Source organism: Dinoponera quadriceps, unplaced genomic scaffold, assembly GCF_001313825.1.
Source record: "Dinoponera quadriceps isolate SergipeBrazil2010 unplaced genomic scaffold, ASM131382v1 scaffold1750, whole genome shotgun sequence".
NCBI lineage: Eukaryota > Metazoa > Arthropoda > Insecta > Hymenoptera > Formicidae > Dinoponera > Dinoponera quadriceps.
This window is the reverse complement of record NW_014556445.1, coordinates 1,076,154-1,100,948: the sequence shown is the minus strand read 5'-3', so window position 1 is coordinate 1,100,948 and position 24,795 is coordinate 1,076,154. Positions and strand designations below refer to the sequence as shown.

General features: G+C 43.8%; 1 protein-coding gene across 8 annotated transcripts in view; it reads right to left on the bottom strand.

Annotated features, from left to right (window-relative positions):
* The window catches only part of LOC106747447 (sterile alpha and TIR motif-containing protein 1), an 84,259-nt gene that overhangs the window by 20,993 nt on the left and 38,471 nt on the right, over nt 1-24,795 (bottom strand). The window contains exon 1 of one of the 8 annotated variants that reach the window (XM_014624962.1): nt 21,979-23,234. The exons of 5 other annotated variants lie outside the window; for them this stretch is intronic. In XM_014624962.1, the coding sequence (XP_014480448.1) occupies nt 21,979-22,059 (81 nt within the window). In that variant the 5' untranslated portion in view covers nt 22,060-23,234. Of the gene's footprint in view, nt 1-1,339; nt 1,582-7,090; nt 7,229-21,978; nt 23,235-24,795 lie in introns of those variants that run through there. 2 more of the 8 variants (XM_014624961.1, XM_014624965.1) reach the window with 2 other exon arrangements.

Sequence of the window (24,795 nt, the reverse complement as noted above, 5' to 3'; positions counted from 1 at the left end):
TGGTGCGATTTTATCTAAACTAAATGCATCGAAACGCACACTGAGCGAGTCGCTCTTTTGAATTTAATTTATTATACGGTTCTCGCGCGAGATTGCGAGCGAGACAGTCGCGGGACGTCAAGTGCATCAAAATGTACGGGCGTGTTGCGTCAGCTGTTGCGCCGTTGGGTGTCAAATCGATGCTACACCGCGTGAAACGCAACTGCACATAATCGGGACAAGTGCAACTATCGCGAGACGCGTGGATGGGCGATACGCGCGTTGCATTCCATCGTTGTGCTCTTTCGATAATTCTGCGGGATTTGCATAGGCGTGGGCGCAACTAACTCGGGCGCGTACACGACGACGCGCAATATCCGGCATCGATCGTTCCCGCGTACACAATCCTTGGTATCGTTCGACTGATTTGCTTGGTCTCCGGCAGAGAGAATCTAGCGATTCGACGTTGCAGCATCGCTGAGTAACGCAGGCTTCGATACTTTCCGCATTCTTTTCTTGATAACGTTCGTCATAAAGATATCTCCTTGGCGTAACCAAATTCAGAAACGATAAATAACAAAGAATCGATATAATGTCGCTTCTTACACTCAAGCGTACGATCATAAGATCCTAGTTATCCTAGCGCAAACGCCCCATGTTTACATGACACTGAAGGGAAGGTCAACAACGATTGGGAACTAACAAAGATTATGTCCTCCGAAAACAGATAACATATCCTCGAATCGAGGATCTTAAAACTTTCTGATATAAAGGGGAAGAACAAAATAAAACTTAAAAAATACCACTGAAATATAACGTTCGAATTTAAAAATATTTAAACGTGTTGTTTTCTTCCTTGATCACACGCACGCACAAGTTAGAATTAACAAAACGCCGGTAAATCGTAATAATTGAAAAGATACGGTTGTGAAGAGATCAATGAAGAACGATCAGATTATATTAGGTTAGGTTGCGTTAAGTAAGGTTAGGTTTTCGCGCAATGATCAGCCGGAAACCGGAAGCTGGCTGCATTTGCGAACCGTGCGTCGTTCACGACCAGTCGATACTGTTCCCCAAACAAAGACAGACGGCCCATAAATACTATTGAACAAAAAACGGGGACAATCCTGATGTCGTTACACTCCACCACGAAAGCGCGGCACGCGGCTGTGCATGTCATTCCAGGCACGGAGGACTCGTACAAGGACTTGGAGCCAATCTGAGTCGACACTCCCTTCGTCGTAATTCAAAATCTCCTCGCACTTCGAGTTCGGAGCGCCAAAAAACGCTTCCGAGCTCGCTGATATTCCCGTGAGATTAGATGTAAGGTGAGGTAAGGCGAGAAGAATAAAATGCGCACCCAGTTGACACTCAGCCGACCGCCACGTAGTCCACCTTGCAGCGATGACAGGTCGAACAGGCGGTTCCGAGGGCAGGAGGACACGGAACGGACACAGGTTACAAAATCGACGACGAAGACGGCGAGTCGCGGCGGAGCCGAGGTCGTGCAAACGGATAGTACACGTCAACTCGTGTGCACCGGCTGCCTGGCAAAAAGAGCGGCAGATCTAATCCCCACACGTCAAACATCCTGCGCGCCGGTCGCGGCCGCACTGAGAGCCGCGCGATCAGTGCGTACCCGAGACGCGCCGGTGGTCACGTGCTCGAGTCACGTGATGCGCGCGCACTACCGCCGCGCGACTTACGAACAGCGCGCACGTGAGCCATTTAAAGGGACGATGGTGATTTAAAGGGACGCGAAACGCGCGAGAAATGATAGAATTTAGGAGGCTTTCGAGATTATTTTCACGCTTAGGGGGTTGAGAGTTAAACTTAAATATGTTATCGAGGGGAGTATTTTTAAACTTGAGAGAGAAAGTAGACGGATCGATGAAATTAAACGGATCGTTAAATTGATACTGAATTAAACGTTCTGTCTGGAATATTAATTCTTGGTACAATCGGAGGTTTATTTGATGAATGACGGTAGTATCAGTTGAGTTACTTATTAAATGTAAATGTGATTAATTTCGAGGTTGATCTAATACGTATGTGGATGAGAGATCTAAGGTTTCGTACTAAAGTACGACGAAATAAAATACAGCGATATCGAGAGAATTAAGGAGACGTTCTAAATAAACGGTTCCGAGAAGCTTACATTCTGCAAAGACGGATTTTTCGATCTGGATTAAGAGGAATCGCATGCATAACCCCGATCCGGCAAGTGGGACAACGATAAATGCTCGATTCCTCGAACGACACAGTGGCGAAGAGACGCTTTTTACCAGCGCCGTAGCAGCGACATTATGTAAGAAGTTTGCGCTTCTCTTGTCTTGTCTCGTTCACCGACTGAAAGTGCATCTGCCAAAGTACTTTACAGCAGGCTACTTGTGAAAGGAAGGTTAAAAAAAATCCGCCACTTCATTCATCTTATCAGACCGCACTTTTCATTGATCACGAAAGCGAATCGTGAGATTTTGTAAAGCTTCACACATCGCGATAGATTTTGTTTCGCTGTTACGACTATAGAAAATAATTAAGAAAGGAGTAGTAATCGGAAGGAAAAAAGAATTGTTTAAATAAGGATAATTTTTCAGATTTTCCGACAAACGAAAGAAAAAAGAGGCACCACTGATTAAAAAAGAATTCCGTTTCGATTTACGTTTCGTTGCGTGTTTCTCAGATTGGAAAGGGAATAAATAGTGATCGCGATTGCGCTGAGATGCGTTTCGAATGGGACTGTACACGATACACACAGACGACAGCCCTTGACTGATTTATGCTGGAAAGGAATGTCGGATCCCCCTTATCTCCAGTTCGGGACACGGCATAAAGCACCGGTCGAAGAATTCAGGCCAGGTTTGCTGTGGTATCGGAAGCGAACTCGCCGTTTCGACGAATCCGTGCCGCATTTGTCGTAATTTCGATCTTCAACTTTGCGTTAACTTCGACTGCCATAAATCAGCATCAAGACAGAGGGATAGATAGAGAGAGAAAGAGAGAAAGAGAGAGAGAGAGAGAGAGGGGGTGGGGCACGCGCTCCCAGACTGTCTGCTGGGAAAAGAGGGACACAAAGAGAGGAATGCAGTCTGGCGAGGTGCGCGCGAGAAAACTCGCAGTCGCGGCGAACTCGTCGCGGAATTTCGGCGAAAGTATACCGGGTGTCCTCGGGCGTCGCGAAACCGGAAACCCCGTCGTAGTGCGATATACGTGAGGGAGAAAGTTACGGGTCTTTGATTTTGGAAAACGCGCCAACGAGAAGGCGCGTTTTCCAAAAACGTTGAAGTTGCGTTAACGAGGCGCACATGATTATCGCATACATTACAAATGGCATATATGTAAGTTTGGACTATCTTAAAATTGTAGCTATAAATATTATTTTGTTAAAGGAAGAGAGAGATTATATTCTAATAAATATTTTAAAATAGAATTCGATTTCTCGGTTCGCCGAGAATTCCATCGCGAATTTTGCATTTTGCGAATCACAGTACGCGGCTTCGATTCGCAATCTTGGAATCTCGAGGACCTCTGGCCGAAGTTTCAGGGTTTGCCGGCTGGCTCGTCGAATAAATAGGCGCGAGACCGTCTCGATGGGTTTAGCGAGTGAACGAACACATAGGTATGTATCTGCGCCTCTCGTCGTCGCTTCGCGGCGGCCACGCGCGCTCTTCGGCGCCGTTTGATTTACGACGGCCGTAAATAGTATCGCGAGTGGCTTTTTCCTGCCTGGCAATAACATTTAGAACGGCATTGCTCGCTCGAGATCGGCTCGTTATCCTCTTGTTAGCCGGTAGCGGTTACGATTGAGCAATCGTCGGTACTCCCGAGAAACGATCGCGATACGATAAAAATATTGGGAATTAAAGATACTGGCGGAACGAAATCGCAAATTTCGCTTGAACGGGGAACGGAAGCTCTCGCAAAAGTTCTCATTTTACCATGTCGTTATTCTGACTGGAAACTATATGGTTACGGTTGCCGCTTTTACTTCGATCGATCTTTAACATCAAGTGCAATTAAATTTTTCTACATTTCCCTTGAAACTTCTCGATGATGTGGTAAATTTCCGGTAACGAAGAAAATCGCGAAACGGAGAGCAGAATATCGCGGCAATCGATTTCTCCGTTTGCCTCGGAGCGATCTATCGCGGTGCGAGCGTATTGGCAGACCAGCTATAGGCGTCTCGGCTCTTGCCAGACACAAAGAGGCAATTCGAAGACGTCGTCGTCTCTTTCATACGGGCGCATAAAGTCGCATTCACGCCATCAGTGGTGGCCTTAATCCTTTCACAAGTAATGGCTCGTACAGGAGCGCTGACGAGATATATGTGTGTAAAAACTATAAATCGCGAAGTGAGTTTAATTTATTGAGAAGAAACTCGTGCAAAAAGATCAAAAGCATCTTGAATGTGAAACGGGCTGTAAGACAGGTGAGAGAGGCCCGTCGTTGGATTAATATTTCGCTCGTCTCGTACGATGTATTCACTTCTCCGATACTTTTAGAACCGATCGCCGCCAGACCGAAGATATCACTCGTTCGGCGTGAATATTTATAAAATAAACGCGAAAACGGACGGGGAAATCCCGCCGGTACGTGCGATATATAGGTACCCGCAACGCCTCAAACAAAGGCGCCTTGTGCGAGACGCGAAGTAAGAATGTGTTTCCACGCACACGTTTCACCGGTTATGCGTGCATAAAGGAGGCCAGCTGGTAGAATAATCCCACGGTGGGAATTCCTGGACGTGTCGTGGACGTCGCATTACCTCGATGTGCGACACGCCTCGAAAGAAAACGGGAGTCTCGGAGTTTCTAAGTTCCGTGAACGTGTTAGAAACGTGACACTTGATATTCCGTAAAACTGAATTCTTCCTTGTCGTGAATAAGGAAAAACAAGATTTTATATTGATCCATCGTCGCATATATCGTTTCACTTATGTCCTGTCTCTTTTAAAGGTTCGAAGATAAAATTAAATCTCCTCATTATTCGTCGTAAGTCTAAAAATAAAGAACGATAAGAGCTCAAAAATCACGCGATTAATTCCAAAACATGTTATTACGACAAAATCATCTATAAGACGAGATTCTATATCATTAAAGATATAAATATATCTACAAGTCAACGTTCTTATCTTCGTGAGAAATAACTGTCTCATGAGATTATGAATATCTTTGTAATATTTTAGAGGACTTTCGTTCATTTGAAGAATTCTTATATCTCTTTGATTTCTCCTATTAAGAAACGAAGAACGTTCCTCGTCCCCAATAAACATTGAGGGAAAAGTGGACGAGAAGGTTTGACAAATTATTCGAATCGGGCGGGAAAGTTTGACAAATTGATCAAAATCAATTCAATGAGAAGATCTTCTCGAATTTAATCGAGATGAGTCAAGAAGCGCGGATGACTAATTGAAATTCCTCCAAAATATCGGTGATACAATCGCGCATTTACGAAGGACGATACGCACGGAATTTATTTCTTTTTCTCTCCTTTTTGTGAGTGAGCGATTAAATGAATCGTTAATGATTATATGATAAGAAAGAAATTTCGGCGAATAGACGACGTCGCGGCAGAAAATAGCGATTCGAGTATATTTATATTCGACACTTCCGCGCTGAGAAATGTCCTTGCGCGATTTAATCATGCCGGTTGATAACGGCACTCCGCGCGCGATAAGTGGGCTATTACCGGCTCGAGAAGCGCGCGATACACGGACATTCCGAACGATGATGCACAAGAATGCTTTGTGAAACAAATCGAAGGAAAGAATTTTTCGAGGCGCGTAAATTATTTAAAAATTGTTACTTGAAAATTAACTTGAATTATGTAATCATGACTCATGAGACGAACAATTTCTCCGCATTTTTCAGAGGTCGCAACCTTTTCAGAAATATCACGAAGATAAATCTTCCCAATATATATTTTCGTCGCGTTCGTCATAGCAAGACATTCCAACGTTCAAATCGCAACGGCACGACGCGCAATACGCCGCGCGACATGAGTCATTCTAATTTATTCATCACGAGAGTTCCCAGCGTAACGATCTACGGGATTTTCTCGTTACGCGAGAACGGACATCTACATTCCATCTATCGATCTGAATGGTTTATGGAGATCCACTCGTAAGGATCTCCGTTTCCATAGGTGATCCGTGAGACACGGAAATCAGGCATTGATACGTCGGATTCGAGTCGCGATTCCGCGAGCATGCCGAAGTCGGTAGTCATCACAACAATCAACAACGATTAGTCATCGCGCGGAGAGGACCTGACCCAGTCTCGCTTGCTCGCGAAGCGCACGTGCACGCGGCGCGTGCACGTGTTGGCCGGCCGCTGTCGGGGGAGTTTGATCCCCCGACAGACACGTCGGAGAAGGTCGATACATCGGATGTGACATCGTCTGTCGTTTTAGCACGATGATGTCACACGTCTCGCTCGCTAATGTAACAGATCGTGACGTGGCGCGGAGACTCGCACGGCATGATCGTCCGACAGATATCACGAGGCGCGAATCTCGTTTGCGATCCTAACGTGCGCGCGGTGACGCATAAGTACGCGTCGCCGTGTGACGTTGGGATTACAACGTAAACTGCATCGGCGACAGCGGTGCTCAAACGGTGCATGAGCAGCAAGGAAAGAAAAGGACGTACGATATGGTAAAAGAGCAAATTTAACCGTTTCAAACTGTGGATATTTTTATAGTTTTAAAGGTTTGGAAAAATCCTTCTTTCAATTTTTCCGTGATCTTTTTTCGGTTTCTTTCCGCGAATGAATGGAAAATATGGTTACGTTATCTCAGTTTTTCCATGGATTTTTTCGATTTCTTTCCGAGTAAAAATGGAAAAAAAGCGGTTTCTTTTAGCCCTTAAATGCATGAATTTTTTTTAGGTTCATAGGCAGTTCCAGAAAATGAGAAAAATATTTTAAAAAATCTGAGGCATATGTTAAGCATTGCTTTTGTGCCTTTTGGATTGTATATTTCGTTCTAAGGAAGAATTTGGTCTTCCACGTTTAAGCGTGCCTTTGATCTCGACAAAGAGGAAAAATAAATATGTTGCAAATTTGCAACACTATGCATTTAAGAGTTCAACTATAGTGGATACTGAACTTACGGATTTTAGAAATGCACCTCTGCCCTTGTACATGGAGCCGTGATGCGACCTGCTTCCATGCTTGTGCAGCATGTTCAATCCCCTGTCGACGCTCATTCATGAATCGTTTGACCGTAATTTGCAGGGGAATACCCACTCGAATAAGTTCGTGATGGCGACAACAATTAACACTCTTCTTACGGACGTCGCAATTGTTCACATTCGCTCTTATCGAACTTGAATGAATTTATTTATGTGGATATTCGATGCCTTATTCACCGTCAAAGTCTATTTAAACGACCATGACTTCTCTTTCTGTCACAAAGTGGCAGAAGGTTTCTGTTACAAAGTGAAACAAAATTATATAATAACGCTTAAGCAATAAAATCTCATAAAATACGAAGAAATAAAATGAAACACGCAAAGAGCAAGCACGAGACACGTTCCCTGCGACGAGGAGATTAATACTGAACGATCCTTCACGTGTGATATCGCGACTGTAATTTATTGACACAGCGCGAAGCGAACGGCGATAAGGTGTCTCATAGTTCACCTTATCGATCTAACCTGATGTACTCGATCCTCCGTAATTTCGCGCTGAAGTCTCTGATGAGACAAACCGTCCGACGTATCTCAATAGCTAGAATGGTATCGGCGGTGTTTTATCGGCGCGGAAAATAATGGCATATAATTGCCGATAAGAGTCATTATCGCGAGTAAGTTCCGGTGCCCCGATCCTACATCTCGATCCTGCAACGGAAAGTAACAAATATAACGAGGCTTTTTACGTTACTTATATCCCGCAAAATCAATTTTCAAATGGAAAGAAATTTGACACAACTAGAAAAACAGAGAGTCAATGCGCTTCGCGATGAACAATACTATCGTGGTGAATTCGACATTCGAATTTTGGCGCAACGATAACTCAGTGCAAACAGCTGTTCAAATAGCATCTGTTTACGAACGAGGAATTCCCACAATGTGAGTAAACGTTATGTGGCAGACATTTTCCCAAGCAATTCGAAGAATTTGATCTAGTCGCCATACGCGATAATCCGCCGTGACTCGTTTTGCAATTTCACGTTATGATATTCATGTTGATATAATTTGTCAAGAAATATGTGTATATATAATAAAAAAAAGAAATATATATGAAGAAATATATATAAGAACTATTCCGTTGCATATATAAACTAAAACAGATATCAAAAATTTTTCAGTCGTTATAAATTTTTAAGAACCGGAACTTGACGCAGTCAAAACGGAAATCGAAACGTCTGCTTTATTTCCGCAAGGAAGTCACGTACGATCGGCGCTATAAGTGAGACGCGTGCACGAAGGTGCACGTGCGTCGCGGACGCGTTTTCCTCCACGAGTCTCGGATTCCTGCCTGCTGTTTTTCCTTTCCAGGGACAATGAGACGTCAAGTTTTGCGCGATTATTCCGCCACGCGAGGCGAAATGCCCCAACGAAGTGACTCTGCAATCGTTCAATATTGCGACGATTTTGAAAGATGCTATTATCAATGTTTATTAATATTAATCAATACCGGTCAGTTTTAATTAATCCTAACCACAATATAGAATTTGTCTCTTATTGTCTATTGTATATCTTATATATATGTGTGTGTATTTTTTTTAACGCGGTACCATACGATATGGCAATTTTGCCTCGTGATCCTAGGTGTGACGGGATAAGTTATATTACACTTCTTGCTTCGACAGAAAACAATTTTGTGAAGAAACGACGTCATTCACTGCGCGAACTCACAATCCGGTGCGATCTCCCCGATATCGAATCATCGACACAGCCCGATGATTCACGTCCGCTGTTAACGGAGTCGGCGCGTCTACTGACGATTGCGACCTTACAATGATGACGAGGAAGACGAGCCGTTGTCGTTACGGCGGCAGTGGCGCTCGTGGAGGTGGAAGTAGAGATGGTGGTGGTGGTCGGCGGTATCAGTTGGTCTTTACGAACTGCAGGAAGATGACTGAGGTAGTCGGAAGGAAAAAAGAAGGGAGGAAGAGAGGGCAAACTATCGCCTTAGGTCATCCGAGGCGGAAGTAGTGATAAATTCTACGAAGAGATATTGGTAGAGAAACACTTTAAATCTTTTTAGATAAAAATTTTTTTGAGAAATCAAAGAAATTTTAACCGGAAAAAAAGCCACACGAATTCGAAGGGTTGGGACGCAAGAATGGTTGAAATAACAACTATCTGGGGAGAATGTTCATGTATTATAAATCAAATCAGATCGATCTTTCAAGAGCTCACTCTCGTTCGAGCTCCGAAAAAAATAAACGAGACCATTGTTGTGATCGCGTCATCGTATTGGCATCTTGATGGGATCGTGAATCTTCTCGAATAGACACCATTGAATGAAGGGGTGGCCCTTCTAATGGCAGGTAATAGGTGCTGGTAACAGGCTTGTTTAGAGAGTCGTACATGCGATGATTCACTCGCGCGTGCAGGTGAAGTGGGGCGAGAAAAGAGTGACGATATATTCTCGGGTGAGGTATGCGGTGTGTAAATATCGACAAACGCGCGTAGCTGTTTCGAAGAAGCTTCCCGAATAACCAGCGCATCTTAAACCATGTCAATAAGGGCCGAAAATGGGACTTATATCTTTTTTACAAAGAGACACAAATATTTTCCTCCAACAAATACCGTTCAATAAATATCTTATTTATTTACTCGTACGAAATACTCTGCCGTTAAAGCTTCCCGAAATTTTCACATGATTTACGACGTGAGTATCTTTGTTTCTATTATATTATTTTCACATACACGCGCACACACACCTACACATACACCCACACACGCGCATGTATAAAATCATATGCACCCACTCACCCACCCTCACACATATAATCACGCACATATACACATTAGATTCTACTGATTTTATTTTATACTCGCAATCCTTTTCTGTATATTTCTCTCGAATTTTTCGAGACGGTTTTTGCAATTCCCGATACGGCATCGTTAAATGCGAGCAGCCGGAAGTTTCGTTAATCATACAATACTTGGAATCGTGGAATTAACATGTCACTTGTTTGCGCATTTACGTGTCCCCGTTGGGCGACGTAATCGATACGGCGGTCTGCGCCGATAGCGGGATGTAACATCTCGCCATATAAAGCGTCATCATCGGCACGACGCGCGACTCGCGCGATTCGTGATCGTTTCCTCTTATTAGCCGGTGTTACCGCGACGAGTAGCCACTGGTCCATTCATTCGACGATGATGTAATCGTGACCGTGCGTCCACGTGGATCGCGTCGCTGAATTGGACAGACGGCCTGCGGGAAAACGGGGACGTACGATGCAACGAGATGCATCATCGGTGATGTAACCGCGCTAACGATTGTCATTCAAATCACGTATGCAAGCGTCGCGTTAAAATTTCGAAGATGTACGTGGAAATTTTTGCAGTCATATTTATTGGTCCTAATCTGTATGTTATAAGTTTGATGATCATGGATTTGATCTTGATAATTTCAGCGTATTCGCATGAATTTCGGAGACATGTACATTCAGGAAGAAACGTAGCCAAAACCCTGAACTTGGACTCGAAAGAAGGACGATTGAGAGTGACGACTTCCACAACACGGTCTAGTGATTCACTTTCGAGTCAAGGATGTCACGTTTTTTTCAATGCGACGTTGGAAGTCGTAAGCCGCATTACGTTACTCAACGAAGAACATTGCCGCTATCGGGGAGAGCTTTTCGTCCGGCAATATCAGAGCGAAGACGATCGAGCGTCACAACGGGCGGATGAGCGAAAGCGAAAGTGGGTTTCTCAAAAATAGAATCGACTCATCCGCGAGATAGAGTTCGAACGCTCGCGATTTCTGTGAAATATTGACTTACCCTAGTCAGCCCCGGGTCTGATGTGTCGATTTCTTGGATCAAGAATAACCAATATATCTTAGTAAGTTGGAAAATCTAAAGTGAGGTCTCGTTGATACACATGTATGCTCAAAATAATCCCACAATGTTCCTAAGTCATTTCGCAAATAAATTCGTAGCTCGTGCTTTCAAAAATCGATACAACGACTTATCGGAAAATTCTAAGTTAACTTCAATCAAGATAATTAAAAGATGAATATATTACATAGATTATATATTATAACTTATTTTTTTCTCTCTGTTAATCGCCATAATTGATGCACCGATAAAACTGACTATACGAATATTTTAAAATTCCGTCACGGGAAACGATAACAATCGAAGGTTACAGGTCAAATTTAACGAAATATGGCAGAAGCATAAATATCCGCGCACGAGAGAGAAAGAGAGAGAAAGCAAAGTGGAAGTTTAAAGAACTTTAGAGATATCAACTCAGTACGGCCGCTTTGGTTCCGACCGCTCCGAATGTTTCACATAGCATCCGGTGCGTCGAACTTCCCCTCTATCCTCTCTTTCCCGCCGATCTGAAGATCCTGCTCTATTAGAATGCCAGGCATAACTCGGGATGTTCTGTGAGACGGGGATGTACCTGGTTTTCCTTTTTCCATCGTCGAAGCGTTTATCGCCCCGAGAATTTCCATTCTCGGCCGGATAATTATCAACGATACACGATACGCCAGCCATGCGTAGATTGTGCACGCGCGCGCGCGCTCGTAGCGAAAATACATTTTACTTTATTCGCGAACAGAGGACGGATGTGTGTTTTCTTTTTTAATTCCTTAATAAATTATCCTTATTATTCCTATGGGAACCGATATTTTATTGAAAAAACGATAAATCTATCCAAAGATTAGTTCGAAAATGTATAAAGTCCCGTCTTAAATTAAACTCTCTATTTTACAGATACACTTATTGTTCTCTCAGCTTCTGGGTTGCAAAGACGCAACGATCGTTTTCTTTTTTCGTCAGCGATAAATAAGCGATAAATAAAGATCCGAGTTAGACAACTATATCTGCATTAAATCATACTTGCTCGCTACATTGTTACCTCCAACGGGTTGCTCGATTTGAGTGTTTCTTTCAGAGAGGAAACAAGCGAACGGATGCGCAATAATCGTGCGTCGATATATTTACACGGGACGCGCATCGAGGCCTCTCTTGAAAGTTTAATTTAACCATCGCGCGCGTCTGTACGCCGACTTGAAAGCGCATCAACTTCCTGGCTGCACGTTGCTCTCGACGTGTCTAAATCGAGATGCACTTCAATCGACTGGTCGCGACGGTACAACGGGCGCTGCAACTGAACTCGAGTTACCGCTCGACGAGTCTGATGGCGGCGGTTGTTCCTGACCTGCGCGAAAACGACCGTGCAAAAACTATTCGCGCAGCACCGCATGAATGCGCAGTAAGAATGAAAGTATTCTCTTTAATGCGGACATTCTTTCGCGGGAATGATTCCTCGGGTCGACGATATGTGTAATCGAGGAACGACGTAACGATGCGAGGCGAATCTCTCGTAACAAGTCTCTCACACGTAACTCTATCTCGTTGTGAAGCTCGCACTATGATTCACGGTTCTTATCGGTGGCACTTATGCACGTGGTTTTCTTCGAGACGGCGATAAGGCAGACGCGCGCGTATGAGAAGGCGAATAATATTTTCGTTCGCGGCGCGATTTACGACGGGGCGCGGGCGGTCCTTACGTGGAAAAAGATGATCTGTCTTCGCACGAAGCTCGTTAGCGCGACTTAAACGAATGTCGCGAGCAACGGTGAACGTGGGTGAGTCATTAGACAGTTTTCATTAATTATCCCGCTGTCCTAAGCCGCTAAACAAACTTAATTACCGTTGTTCGAATTTCCAGGCGATAGCCCGAAGTCGAAACTTTGGTTTTACATTAGAAATGCAAATTCTGTCGAAGTTGAAAGATCGGATTAGGCTATTATCCTACGCTGATGCTAAAAATGTGTATTTACCGCCGTTTTTTTTCTTTCATAACAAAGCTTAAAGAAGTCTTGTTCGAGAATTATTTAATATCAAATTACCTCAATATTTCTATTTAACATTTAACCCTTCTTCTTAACCTCGATAAACAATATGACTAATGAATAAACAGAATAAACTTTCTGTATCTGTAATATTTACATTATTTTTCTATTTCTCTATTAGCATTGAAAATCTCGATAGGATTTAGATATTTAAAATAGTAGTTTAAAAACCCTTTCGGTACGGAGGAGCTGGCCGCGGTTATACATTCGTGGTATGAGGAAGTTTTCCACAAAAGTGGTTGCACTTTACGGCAGCGTAAAGTACCCAGAGAACGTTTCGTGGATGCCGCCAATAGACGACGGTAGTACCAAGAGAACGTTTCATTGGCCGCCGCCAATAGGCGGCAGTAGTACCGAAAGGGTTAAAACTATTAAATTAAAAATTACGATAAAAATTAAAACTACCTCGACAGCATTAATAATTGCTAGAATTATCGTGGAACAATGTGATACATTCTTCAGTGTCTGCTACGAATATTTTCGAGCAAATTCGGAACGTCAATTTAACAGGTTCATATCTGCACGCAGGTGATCGTACGAGTTGTCAGGTCGATGAGTCACAACGATACCTCCGGCATATCTTCGCATACTCGAGGAGGCAAGCGCGTAGAAGAGATAAGTGATTCATCTCGATAGGCGTGTCTCCCCTTCCTCTCCTTCTGTTATCTGCCATGCGAAAAATTCGCATCGCAATCGCGACTATTATGCAAATGCTGAAAATACACGTTATGTCACGGCCGCGGCGAAATTATCCGTTAAATATTTATTATCGGCGAACCGGTCGCAGAAATAATCGCGATTCGCGCATCGAACTAATTATACAATCTGTCAATCGCGTCTGATTACGAATCACGGAGATTCACAGCATTCTTTTGAATACGTGAACAGAGTGAGTCATTACGGTGGGTTCGAGCGCTGGATTGGTTGATGTTTCAAGTTTAGGATAAGCTGTCTCGTTTCCTTAAGTAATCGAATACATTTCATCCAACGCGTATACGAAGGTTTGTTTTAGATGCCGCGAGTGCGTTGCAAAAATTTCATGACGATACTCGAACATCGGGATGCGCCGAGAGCTGAAGAAAGGTCTATTTCGGAGTACGCTCCATTTTTCCTCGGCGCGCGTTAAATCGTTCGATGCGATCGGCGAACTTGAATGACCGAGCGAATGAATGAAAGACTCGTGAATCATTCGAGCAGGAAGTTCAAGGTCGCCCGTTACGATACCGAGAGGCGCGTGCCTATATCGCATTGTGCGTTATCAAGAGCACGCAATGCGTGCGGTCACTCGACATCCTTATGCCGCGAGCTCGGCGAAAGGGTCGATCACCTCGCGCGGTCACCACCAGCTTCAGAGGAAAGAGGGACGCGGACGCGCAATTAACGAGACGAAACGCGACCGCACGAGAGATTAATTCCCGCGGGGAGCGAGAATGTTCCGCAATTTTTGAGAGACATCTCGAAAATGTGTTCACACGATCGGCGTAAAAATAATCCGGCGATAAGAGTGGTTAGTTCCGGGATTACTTGAGCAAACGTGTTGAAGATATTTTCGGGATTCCGCGATAACGTTGAAAGACACGTCACGCGTCGATGTAAAAAAAGAAGCAAGAGATAACAAGAGCCGCCTTTCCAGCTACGTGCGAGAAGGTTCTCTTCGTCGATCTGATGCATCTCGGCTTCCAAAAGAGGTTTGCCGTCGGAAGGGCACGGGGAGAGAAGAGCAGGTTGAAAGGCGAGATCGAAGAGGCACCGAAATTCGGTCGGTGACTCACGCGACATTCGTGCGTGGAAACGCGAACGAGACACGGGGCACAGTTCCCATAGCGGGGCCGCCAGGGCCCCTCAGCGAATGCCGATGAGTCACGAAGGAATTCCAGCCGTGCGAGCATGCTCGGGCCCCCCGAGAGAAGAGGGGGTCCCTGCGATCCCTGCCTTACCTCTGGATCAGTAGACTGTGCGTATCTATTCGCGTGTTTTGGCGACGATGCGTACAAGAAAAGGCTATTCACCCTTAGACTACCAAAGAAATTCGAAAAATTGTAGATGCAAAAGGTTTCAACGCGCTTCAGTTAGTCCTAGATATAGAGAAGCAACATTGAGTTCGATATATGGATAGTTGCTCGATATATGTCGAAAGTCTATTTCTACGATGATATTTGGAGCAAGCGTGAAAAAAATGAGAGAAGGAAAATGGGTAAGAAATTTAAGTTGCAAGGAAGAAGGTAACTTCAATAATTAGTCTAAGCAAGAATATTTTTTCCATACTTTGTTGCCAGTCATTATAACTCGGACGAATTTCGTACTTTTCCTTCGCAAATCTCGGGACCAAAACTAATACGTTAAAAGAAGATTTTTTAAATCATGATATACTAAAATTATAACAAAAACAGTATAATTCAGAGAAAATATGGTACTCGGGTCATGTGACTTAAATAGCCAATTAAACCGATCCTGCCTAATGTCGTTTCTCTACACGGAAAAAATTGTTGAATAAATATTTTCAACAATACACGTAATTGTAGTAAATTTTTTTAATTCAATAGCGATATTATTGAAATGAATACTTTAATTATTGAAAAAAAAATGGTATAGTGATATTTGCCATTCAATAAGATTTATTCCAATTACGCCGCTGTGGAAAATGTTACTGATATAACAGCATTTTTTCCGTGTATTCATATCTAGGATTCTAGTTTCAATCAATGTGGAATATTTTTCTATTTTCTCTTCCTTTTATCGTGAGATTTTCTCGTACTTTGATTTGCGAAAGTCGTATTTTCCAAAATTTATGTGGAAAATTAGACTTGCGTTCGATGGGGAGTCTTAAGTGAAAGCAATCGATTCGAGACACAAGATGCAAAAAGAAACATTCATGAACGACAACGTCGAGGCAAAACGCATCGAGTGTACTCGCGAAGGGGCGCGGATGCATGCGAAGTGCATCGTCGTGAGTCATCGCGACTTTGCGAGCGTCGCGAGAGTCGAATGCCCGTCTTGTCCTGTCGTTATTGTGCATACATGACAGCACTAGGGATCGCTGCACCGTTACAATGACCAGACAACACGGCAAACGGCGGTTCAGTGACTCTCACGTAAACGTAGGTAAACAAAATTCTTCCTTGAGCGTGCGAAAAACATGCCGATCGCAAGCAAGACGAATTTCGTACTTCTCCTCCGCAAATCTCGTGATCAAAAAATATTTGTCAATTTTATTTGCGTAAAATTATTTAATTGTCCTCTCAATTATTCCGTTCTAAAGCAGCTTTCGGGGAGATTCATTATCGGCGTCGTGGAAAATCAATCCGCAACGCGCGCGCAAGGGTCAGCCGGCGATCCTTCGCGAGTAAATACGTGTTTTGTACAAACCCAGACGACAGAACTCGCGGCACAAAGGATTCCTGAGAAAAATGGCGGTGATCCAGTCTACCCGCGATTCAAATGGAAATCGTAGGTTTCACTCACCTGAAACAGAAAAAAAGAACAGGGCTTTTTTAGTCGTGCGATACGCGATCGTCGCGCGACGAATTACAATATGAAAAGGCGGGCCGAGCGATATAGCCTCTTTTAATCACAGCCAGCCGATGTCCTACGCCCACCCGCTCGTGTTCTTTACGGACATCACGCGACGCGACCAGAAAATAAACGGATTATATCGACGTCGGATAGCGCTTTTTCTTCCTCCCTTTTTCTCGCGACTGAATTATGTCCCTCTCTTTCGATTATAATATATTTTATATATCCCTATATACTTAATAATATGTATATATTTTGCTGTAAAGGTTTTTTCGTCGGAGAATTCTTCATGGAAATTCGAATGTAAAGCACGACCAAAATAGCGCGTTACGAAGGAACAAATTTCGACGACGACCTGGCGACGCTCATTATTCAGCTTGTTCCTCTAATTGCGAATAACAAACGTGAGGGAATAACGGTTGTACACCGTTATTTGCCGAACAGCTAGTACCTATTTATCGAACGGTAAGAGGAGTAGGGGAGAAAAGCAGGAACGAGACGAGGAGACAGATGAGGAAAGCGTGTGGGTGTCGTTAATCAGCAACGGCGCCAACGAGTGGATTATTATCAACCTGCAGGTCTCGAGGTGCGTCGATAAAAGTGCACAGTAAGCGAGAGGACGCAGGAAGAACGAGGGAGAAACGAGATCCTGTAAATTGCACGATATGTAAACGACGCGATCGCGCCCGGTTACGTCAAGAAACACGTGACGAGACACTTGAAAGGAAATGATCGCTTTTATGGTAAGCTTTAGACGTGATTTTCCTTCATACCGTTGTCGATATTATATTGGCATTATTAATAATTTAATTTATTATTATTTTATATTATTAACTTGTGTTATAATTTTACCGCTTACTGCCTCCGATCTAGGTTATCGAAATGTCACCGAGTAATTAAAGGATTCGCTAAGTATCGAGGAGAAGATAGCTCCTGGAAACGAAGGTCGATAGGCATTATCGCGGATAAAAAGAAGCGTCACGACGGATCGCGCAAGCGCATCGGAATGCTAATTCGATGCGCGACGAGTGCCCGCAGGATCGTTAGTCCTTACAAAGTGCGAGATATCACGTTGCTAAGCGTCGATTCCTCCTTTCGTACACAAGGACACAAGTCCATTAGCTCTTTTTCTTATCGATTTATGTCTTCTGCTATCGTTCCACGTTAATACCAGTGATCGTTGCAAGCATAATAAACTCGCCGACACAAAAAGTTCCCCTCGTAATGGAGCCTGGTGAACTTTTTGCATTCGACAGCTGTGCAATTAAAACGAAATAAATAAGCAATTAAGCGCTCTAAAGTCTGGAAAACGTTGCAATATAATCTTTTATTCAAATATATCACGCTTTATTGATACAAATGCGATAAGTAATATAATTCAAACTAAAGACAAAAAAAACATATTAGACTGATTATTGGAAGGTTTGTGAACGAGAAGAAAAATTTTAAACGGGACGGAAAATGTGTCCTTGGGAGGCCGTGTTCCAAAAGCGCGCTGCGCTTTTAGAGTGCGTCAATATTATGCGACCGAAAATAAACCCGTGTCGTCAACGACGACGACGACGTCTGAAAATTCCTTCGGAAACTCTGTTTCGAAGCGCCATGGAATCGTCGACCGCATTCCATTACACGAGCAACTCTCGTAAAATTAAACGATCCGAATGCACCAATTGCAATCCTAACGGGAGATGCGACTTCTTGCTCCTATAAAAAGGATTTCGCAATCGTACCTGGCAAAAAGGACGCCGGATAAACGCGATCATATCCTCCGGGTTGAAACGATGAGAAATCATTTCGCGGATATTCACGCGCTATTGAGCGCGAATTTACGGGACGCACGCACACCAAACGTGGTTATTATTACGCGCCCGGCAACTCGCTCTTTTTCTCGAAACACCCTGAAATCGATGATTCAGTAGTAACATTTTCTCCGGAGCTAGAGACGCGCGTCTCGCGTTGCACGATTTGCGTGACATTTCTGCGACAACAGAAATACGATTCGACGGCGTCGCGAAGGCGACATTCGACGCCGCGGCCACGACCAGTCGACCAGGTTTACATCGTACCACGACGATATCCGTCGTGTGCGCGCGCGCGAGCAGTCATTTACATATACGAACGATACGACCGAGACGAGGACTCACCTCGACCGAAGCAAACGATCCGCCAGACGGACGCGCGCTTTTGCGAGCGGCGCGAATTCGATTCTTCAACGATAACCCGTCTTGATTTACTTTATAAATCACCAAGGGACGCTCGGACGCTCTTAACGTCTTCTTCAAGCTCTGAAACTTCAGATAGGCTTTGAAACAATACGGAGATACCGGGCTAGACGTTTCTCTCGAGCGGCTCTCGGCGGATTATGACCGCAGATTAAACGCATCCGGTCGTCCGACCGCGGCTTTCGACGAGTCGATTTCGTAAAAAGCGACCGTCCATTTAAGCTTCGTTTGAACATTTACTTTATTATTATCTCCCCGGTCTATTTCCGTCCTTTCGGGAGATATGGGATCAGATCACGGTGTCATAAAATTTCCTGTGACGATCACTCACACAAGCACAAGTGGCTCGTGTTTTAGCCGCGCGTTAAGCACCCAAACGTCTCTGTCTCCCAACTCTCGGTAATTTAGTACGAGTTACACTTGATGAGCGGCCGCTTGATTGTCTCAACGAGACCATTCCCTCCTTGCCTTTCTCGATCCCTTCATTTACGTGCTTACTTAGGGCATAAAGGACAGAGAAAAGAAATACAAAGAGAGACAGTGGTATAATTAGAAGAAAAAAACCAGCTTCGGTTTGACAGAGTAGGCAAATTTTTAATAGCGAGATTTCCGTCGCGGACCGAATCTAGTTAACGCTTCTGGACAAAGACAAGGAAAGACTAGAGAGGGTCCGGAGGAAGAGAGAGGGTGTAGAGAGAAGAAAAGACCGGAGTGCCGCCCACGGCGAGCGGATGCCGGGTCGGCGGGGTCACCTCTCCAGCAAAATGAATCTTTTATGCCTCTCTTATGGCGAAGTCGCTTTTACAGCGCTCCTCCGCGTCCTCGAGAACGCTCTGTTCTCTCCTTCAGACTCGAGGAGGAGAAGATGGGCCCGGCTGGCCCATCGATTAACCTACATGATAGCGGCGGCGGCGGCGGCGATGGATGAATGGAATCGGGGAGCACGAGCCGGATTAATTCCGGCCGCGAAAAAAGTTTCAACAACCGCGAGCTCCCGGCGTTCCGGTAACTCAATTTCCTCTCGTCGGGAATGACCAACTACGTGAAATTTTTAATTACATGTTAATGTGTAAATTCAAAATTTTACTCATGTAAAATATCAAGCCATTTCCGGCAATTTAATAATTGTGATTTTAAGTTGCGTTAAACAATTTTGAATTACGTATAAATATAATGTAATTGTGCACAGAAGCAAGAGAGATGATTGGTTCTATCTGGTGAGTAAACGTAGGCATAACAAATACTATCGCCCCGAGAAGTTAAATTATGAATGACCGCCGTCTACTATGACAGACTGAAAGGGTGATTTATGTGTTCGGCAGGAAGTGGCGCGGCCTACAAAAACTCTCGACTTCCTTCGGGCTATTTCGGCCACGAGCCAGCTTTCCTAATTCGAGGTCCCATTCGAGCCGCGCGGAAGAGCGAAACACCGCGAGCATCAACGAGGATCCTCTCTCTCTTCCTCTCGTATGGTACATTGATATTAATGTCGTACCAACGGCCATGGGGCGTCCGCTTTAACGAGAGCGATCGTCGCGTGCCACGAGTCGTCCTATTATTCAATTCAATGACCGCGACCCTACGTAGTATCCTTCTTCTATGTCGCCTTCTAATTGTCGCCCCCGGAGAAAAACGCCGACGCGCGATTTTTGCGTCAAAATTTCGCAAAATATTTTGCCATAAGCAGCGCTATACATCACACGTTAATGAACAATGACAACGATTGGTGTACGCGAAATCGCTACTAACGACATGTCCGGCCCGCGATAAAACCGAATGAAAAATAATAGAGCGTGAAAGAGGGACAACGAGGCCGGACGAGACGAGACAAATGCTTTTCTACTACGAGGAAACCACTCTAAATATAACGAGACCTAAATACAACGTTGCAGACGGCGAGCAATGCAGCGCAGCGAGATCTCCGAGATTTCTGTGATCAATCGGACGAGATTGATTTCAAAAACAAATTATATGTATAATCCGACTAACATCAAAATATATACAAAATTCCACGAGGGATAAATAATATGTTAGTAAATGATAGATAAATAAGAAAAATATTGTGGTGCTTCTTTTAATCAAATAGTACTGTCCGATTTCCATCCTACGTAACTTATTCAAGATCTTCTATATTTTTTCGCCAGATTTATAAAAAAAAAAAAAGTTGTTTATCTTCCATTTTTGCTGACTTTTATGATGATTTCACGAAGATGATTATCTCGAATCGCGGAAGCGATTTTATGCATTAGTACACGCGTCGAGAAAAAGGTTAAATATCAAGGTAAAAAATATTTGACCTTCATTGAAATTATCCAATATTAAAGTTAAAATCGCGTACGTGCGTGTGTGTGTATGTGTGTGTGTGTGTGTATGTGTAATTCGACAAAAAGTACATAAATATGTAAAAATCAAACGATATGAAGAGAACGAATACTGTTTGTTCGTTCGGAATAAAAATGATTATACACGTGATATTTTACTTTGAAAAACTCGTAACAGGAAGCAATCATCAGTTTTCATTTCACAGTAATAAAACGGACGTCGCGTTTCTTCCGCCGGTTGATTTCGCGTGACGTACATTGACTGGAAAAAAGGAAGCTGTTTCCGCAGCTGCGGGCGGGAGTTTAATAAACCAGACTCTCGGTTTGCCGTTATATAAGTCACCCAGCTGTTCGCGGGATACTATCGTGTAACCAAAAAAGATCCGCGGTTCGTCGAAGAAGCGAACGGGATGAAATGTGGCGGTGCGCCAGTGAAGTCGCGAAAAATACGACATCGTGGCAACGCACTCGTTATTATTTCCCGCGCTTCAATCTCTCACGCGAAGGAGCTCTTCGCGCTCGTATATCGCAACTTCAAGGAAAACGGTCACGTTCACGGCCGACCGTCCAATTCGCTCGTAAACAAATTACAAGCGTTTTGTCAACCAAGTTATAAGAGTCGTAAAAATACAAAAATAATGGAGTAAAATTAATCTAGCAATAAAAAATGTCCATTTTTTCGGATCCAAGAATTCATTTGCATTTATAAAACAGGTTCCGCGAACAGTCCAATTTCTCAACTTCTACGTCTTTTTCGACTCGAGTCATATTCTACGCAATAAAGTCTTCGAGGAGTATGAAAATTAATTTTCTTATTAATTGATCGATTAGTCGGTCGGGATTACGATGCGACTTCGATGGGATTTCTGCTCTCGCGAGTGAAGTGTTTACCTTCGTGTGAAGACCCGAGAAGAAGGTACGCCGCGGCGCGGAATACGATGACATGTTGATCTTGTTGACTACCATTGTCATGCTAGCTGCGCTGGATCTCCTTTCCTACTGCCCGATCCAAAGTCCGAAGTCTACTCCTCAACTTTTATCCGGTCGACGTCGTTGTTTCGCTCCTCTGCAACATCGACGACGCCACGTGTCGACCCGATAATAATACGTCCACTCTGTCCTTGTCTATCAAAAATATTTATCTGTACGCTTCGCTTCGAGTCGATGCTACGACCATCTCAGAGCCCCTTGCGTTCGCGTTTTGGCGACAGATTCATCGGCGAAGCGAGGCGACGATCGCGATTTAGCTTCGATCTCAACAACGGATGCACGAAGAGCTAGATTCAGCTTCTTCCCGAGCGCTCAATTGTCACGAAGTGATCATTATTCGTCAACATCCAGTTCTTTCCAAGGTAGCACGAGGAAATCTCTGAGAATTCGCTGCGAGCTCGCTGCCAGCAAAAACTCGTCGTAGAGGTAATAAACGAGTTCCCGTTATCGGAGTCCGTGATGCTGCAAGATCTTCTTGCGTATCCTTCGCTATGCGAACTTGCTCACCGATGGTCACTATGCGAAGACGCCTCGACGAAGATCGTCGAGATCCAGTTCCAAGTACGACGCGCGCGAATCGAACAAAAATATAATGAAATTCGAGCGAATTCTCTTGATACGGTCCAATATTCGAAGATACCGCGAAGTGTGCGTAAAAGTCAACAACTGAGTCCCGAAAACTTTTACTTATTTATCTCCAAGTTCAGCGCACGGATATCGAAACACGCAGAAATGCGTTAAACAGAGTTCTCCTAAGAACCACTACGCAGAGAATCGCAGATGTGGGTTTTCGCCATCTTCGGGGATCAGACCAACCAAGCAAATTCCTCCTTCGAGAGCCACTTCGTGGAGACACCTCGAAGACTCTGGGAGGACGATCGGCTGGAATCTCTCGTATCCGGTTGTATCTGCTCTTGACACTGAATCAAGCACGGCGAAGAGCTTCCTCCTCGAGGAGGACCCGCGCTCGAGAGCACCCCGAAGAAAACCGGTGAGAGCCAGTAATTATCTGTCCCAGGAAGAAACCGTGTTTATCTATGCGCGCGGCAAAAAGCGGCGAACGGAGGACTCGCTGCTGAGCGCTCGAAAATGAAGAGCGAACCTCGAAGAGAATCGCGCAACGACGAGAGCCAGTTGCTGTGCACCTTCGAGTTGGAGTCGCGCGCGGATACTGAAGGAGAGCACGTCGCGACGGTGCTATATATAGCCTCCCTACCCCGGCGAACGGCCGATTAGCGTCGGGGCCTCTTCAGGTTCGCAGCGGGACGCGGCCGGCTACGGTGTTACCGTGACCTTCGAACCCGGAGGGATGTGTCGGAGCACCCTGAAGGAGGGATAGAACGCTGACCATTGGAAGAGCTGGACAGCGTTGAACGTTGTGGTAGGGCCACCAGAGGCCGGCTGCGAGCGAACGAAGAGATCGATCCGCCACTCGCGACGCTGTCGATACGACGACAGTGCGAGAATGACCAATGTCGGCTGGTTCGCTGAGCGACAAGTGGGAGATGTTGGGTTTAGCTGAAGAATGCTCGTTCTTTCGTGAGCCTGACACGGGACGACGCTCGGTGGCTTCAAGCGCGTTGAAAAATAACATGCGACCGGTAACAACATATGTCGAGAATCAGCATTGGAAGCACTCGAAAGCGCTCTCTCATCCAGTTCGTTTGTTTCGTGTTAAAGTCTTAAAATTTGATAAAAGACGATAAATAATAAAATAGCCTGATTTTGGCCTCCGAAATGGTAAGTAAAAATGGTAGGTGATTTTGTAGTTTTTGAACTGCTGAATCTGATCTTGACTTAGAAAAATGTTTATTTGTTTCAGGAAGGTATTAAAATTAGCATATGAAGCTATTAAATATATAAGCAGCTATTATGAAAACGGTGCATTAATGAAAGTGTAAAACTATAATAAAATAAACAATATTAAATGAAAATCGACAGATATGCAAACAATGCAAATTAATAAATGAAGATCTTGAAAGATTCGATCAAAGCGGATCTTAGTGCCTAAAATATTTTTTGCGTAAATCTTATAATTTCTAGTTGTGAAATACTATAATATAATAGTAAAATATTTTTAATGAGTTAAAATCTATATATTATACATGGAAGAACATATACATAAAAAAGAAAACATTGAAGAAAATAAGTGAACAGTCACATTTCGGTTCCGACGATTTGACTATAAAGAAGTTCCACCACATAAAGTGCCCGGATATGCGCTGACCAGAACATGAACCATTAGAGATGAAAGCATTATCATGTTTTACTAGCAGGAAAACACGAATAAGTACGTTCGTAAAGCTTAACAATAATAATTTATGATATTAGACGTTTAATAGCTTCATATGCTAAGTTTAACATTTTCCCGGCAAATTAAAATTTTTTAGAGGTCAGAATCAGAATCAGCAACTCAAAAATTACAAAAAAAAAAACATACTGTTTTTACTTGCCACTCCGGCCCATTTTAAGCATCATCCGTTGTTTGTTAATAAATCACATTAAGTGTTTACAAAAGTATAATATTAAAGCCATGTTTATTTATTAATAACAATGAGATGACATAATATTTTGATCAAAGGATATTGGCCGTTATTATCAATAACCTTTTGCCATTTGTCTTTCGAGCAATTTAATGCCGCGCCTTTAAAACGATTCATCTTTTGAAATAATCCATCTATTAGTGAACTTATGAACTTTTGCAAGCACCTAAGAGCG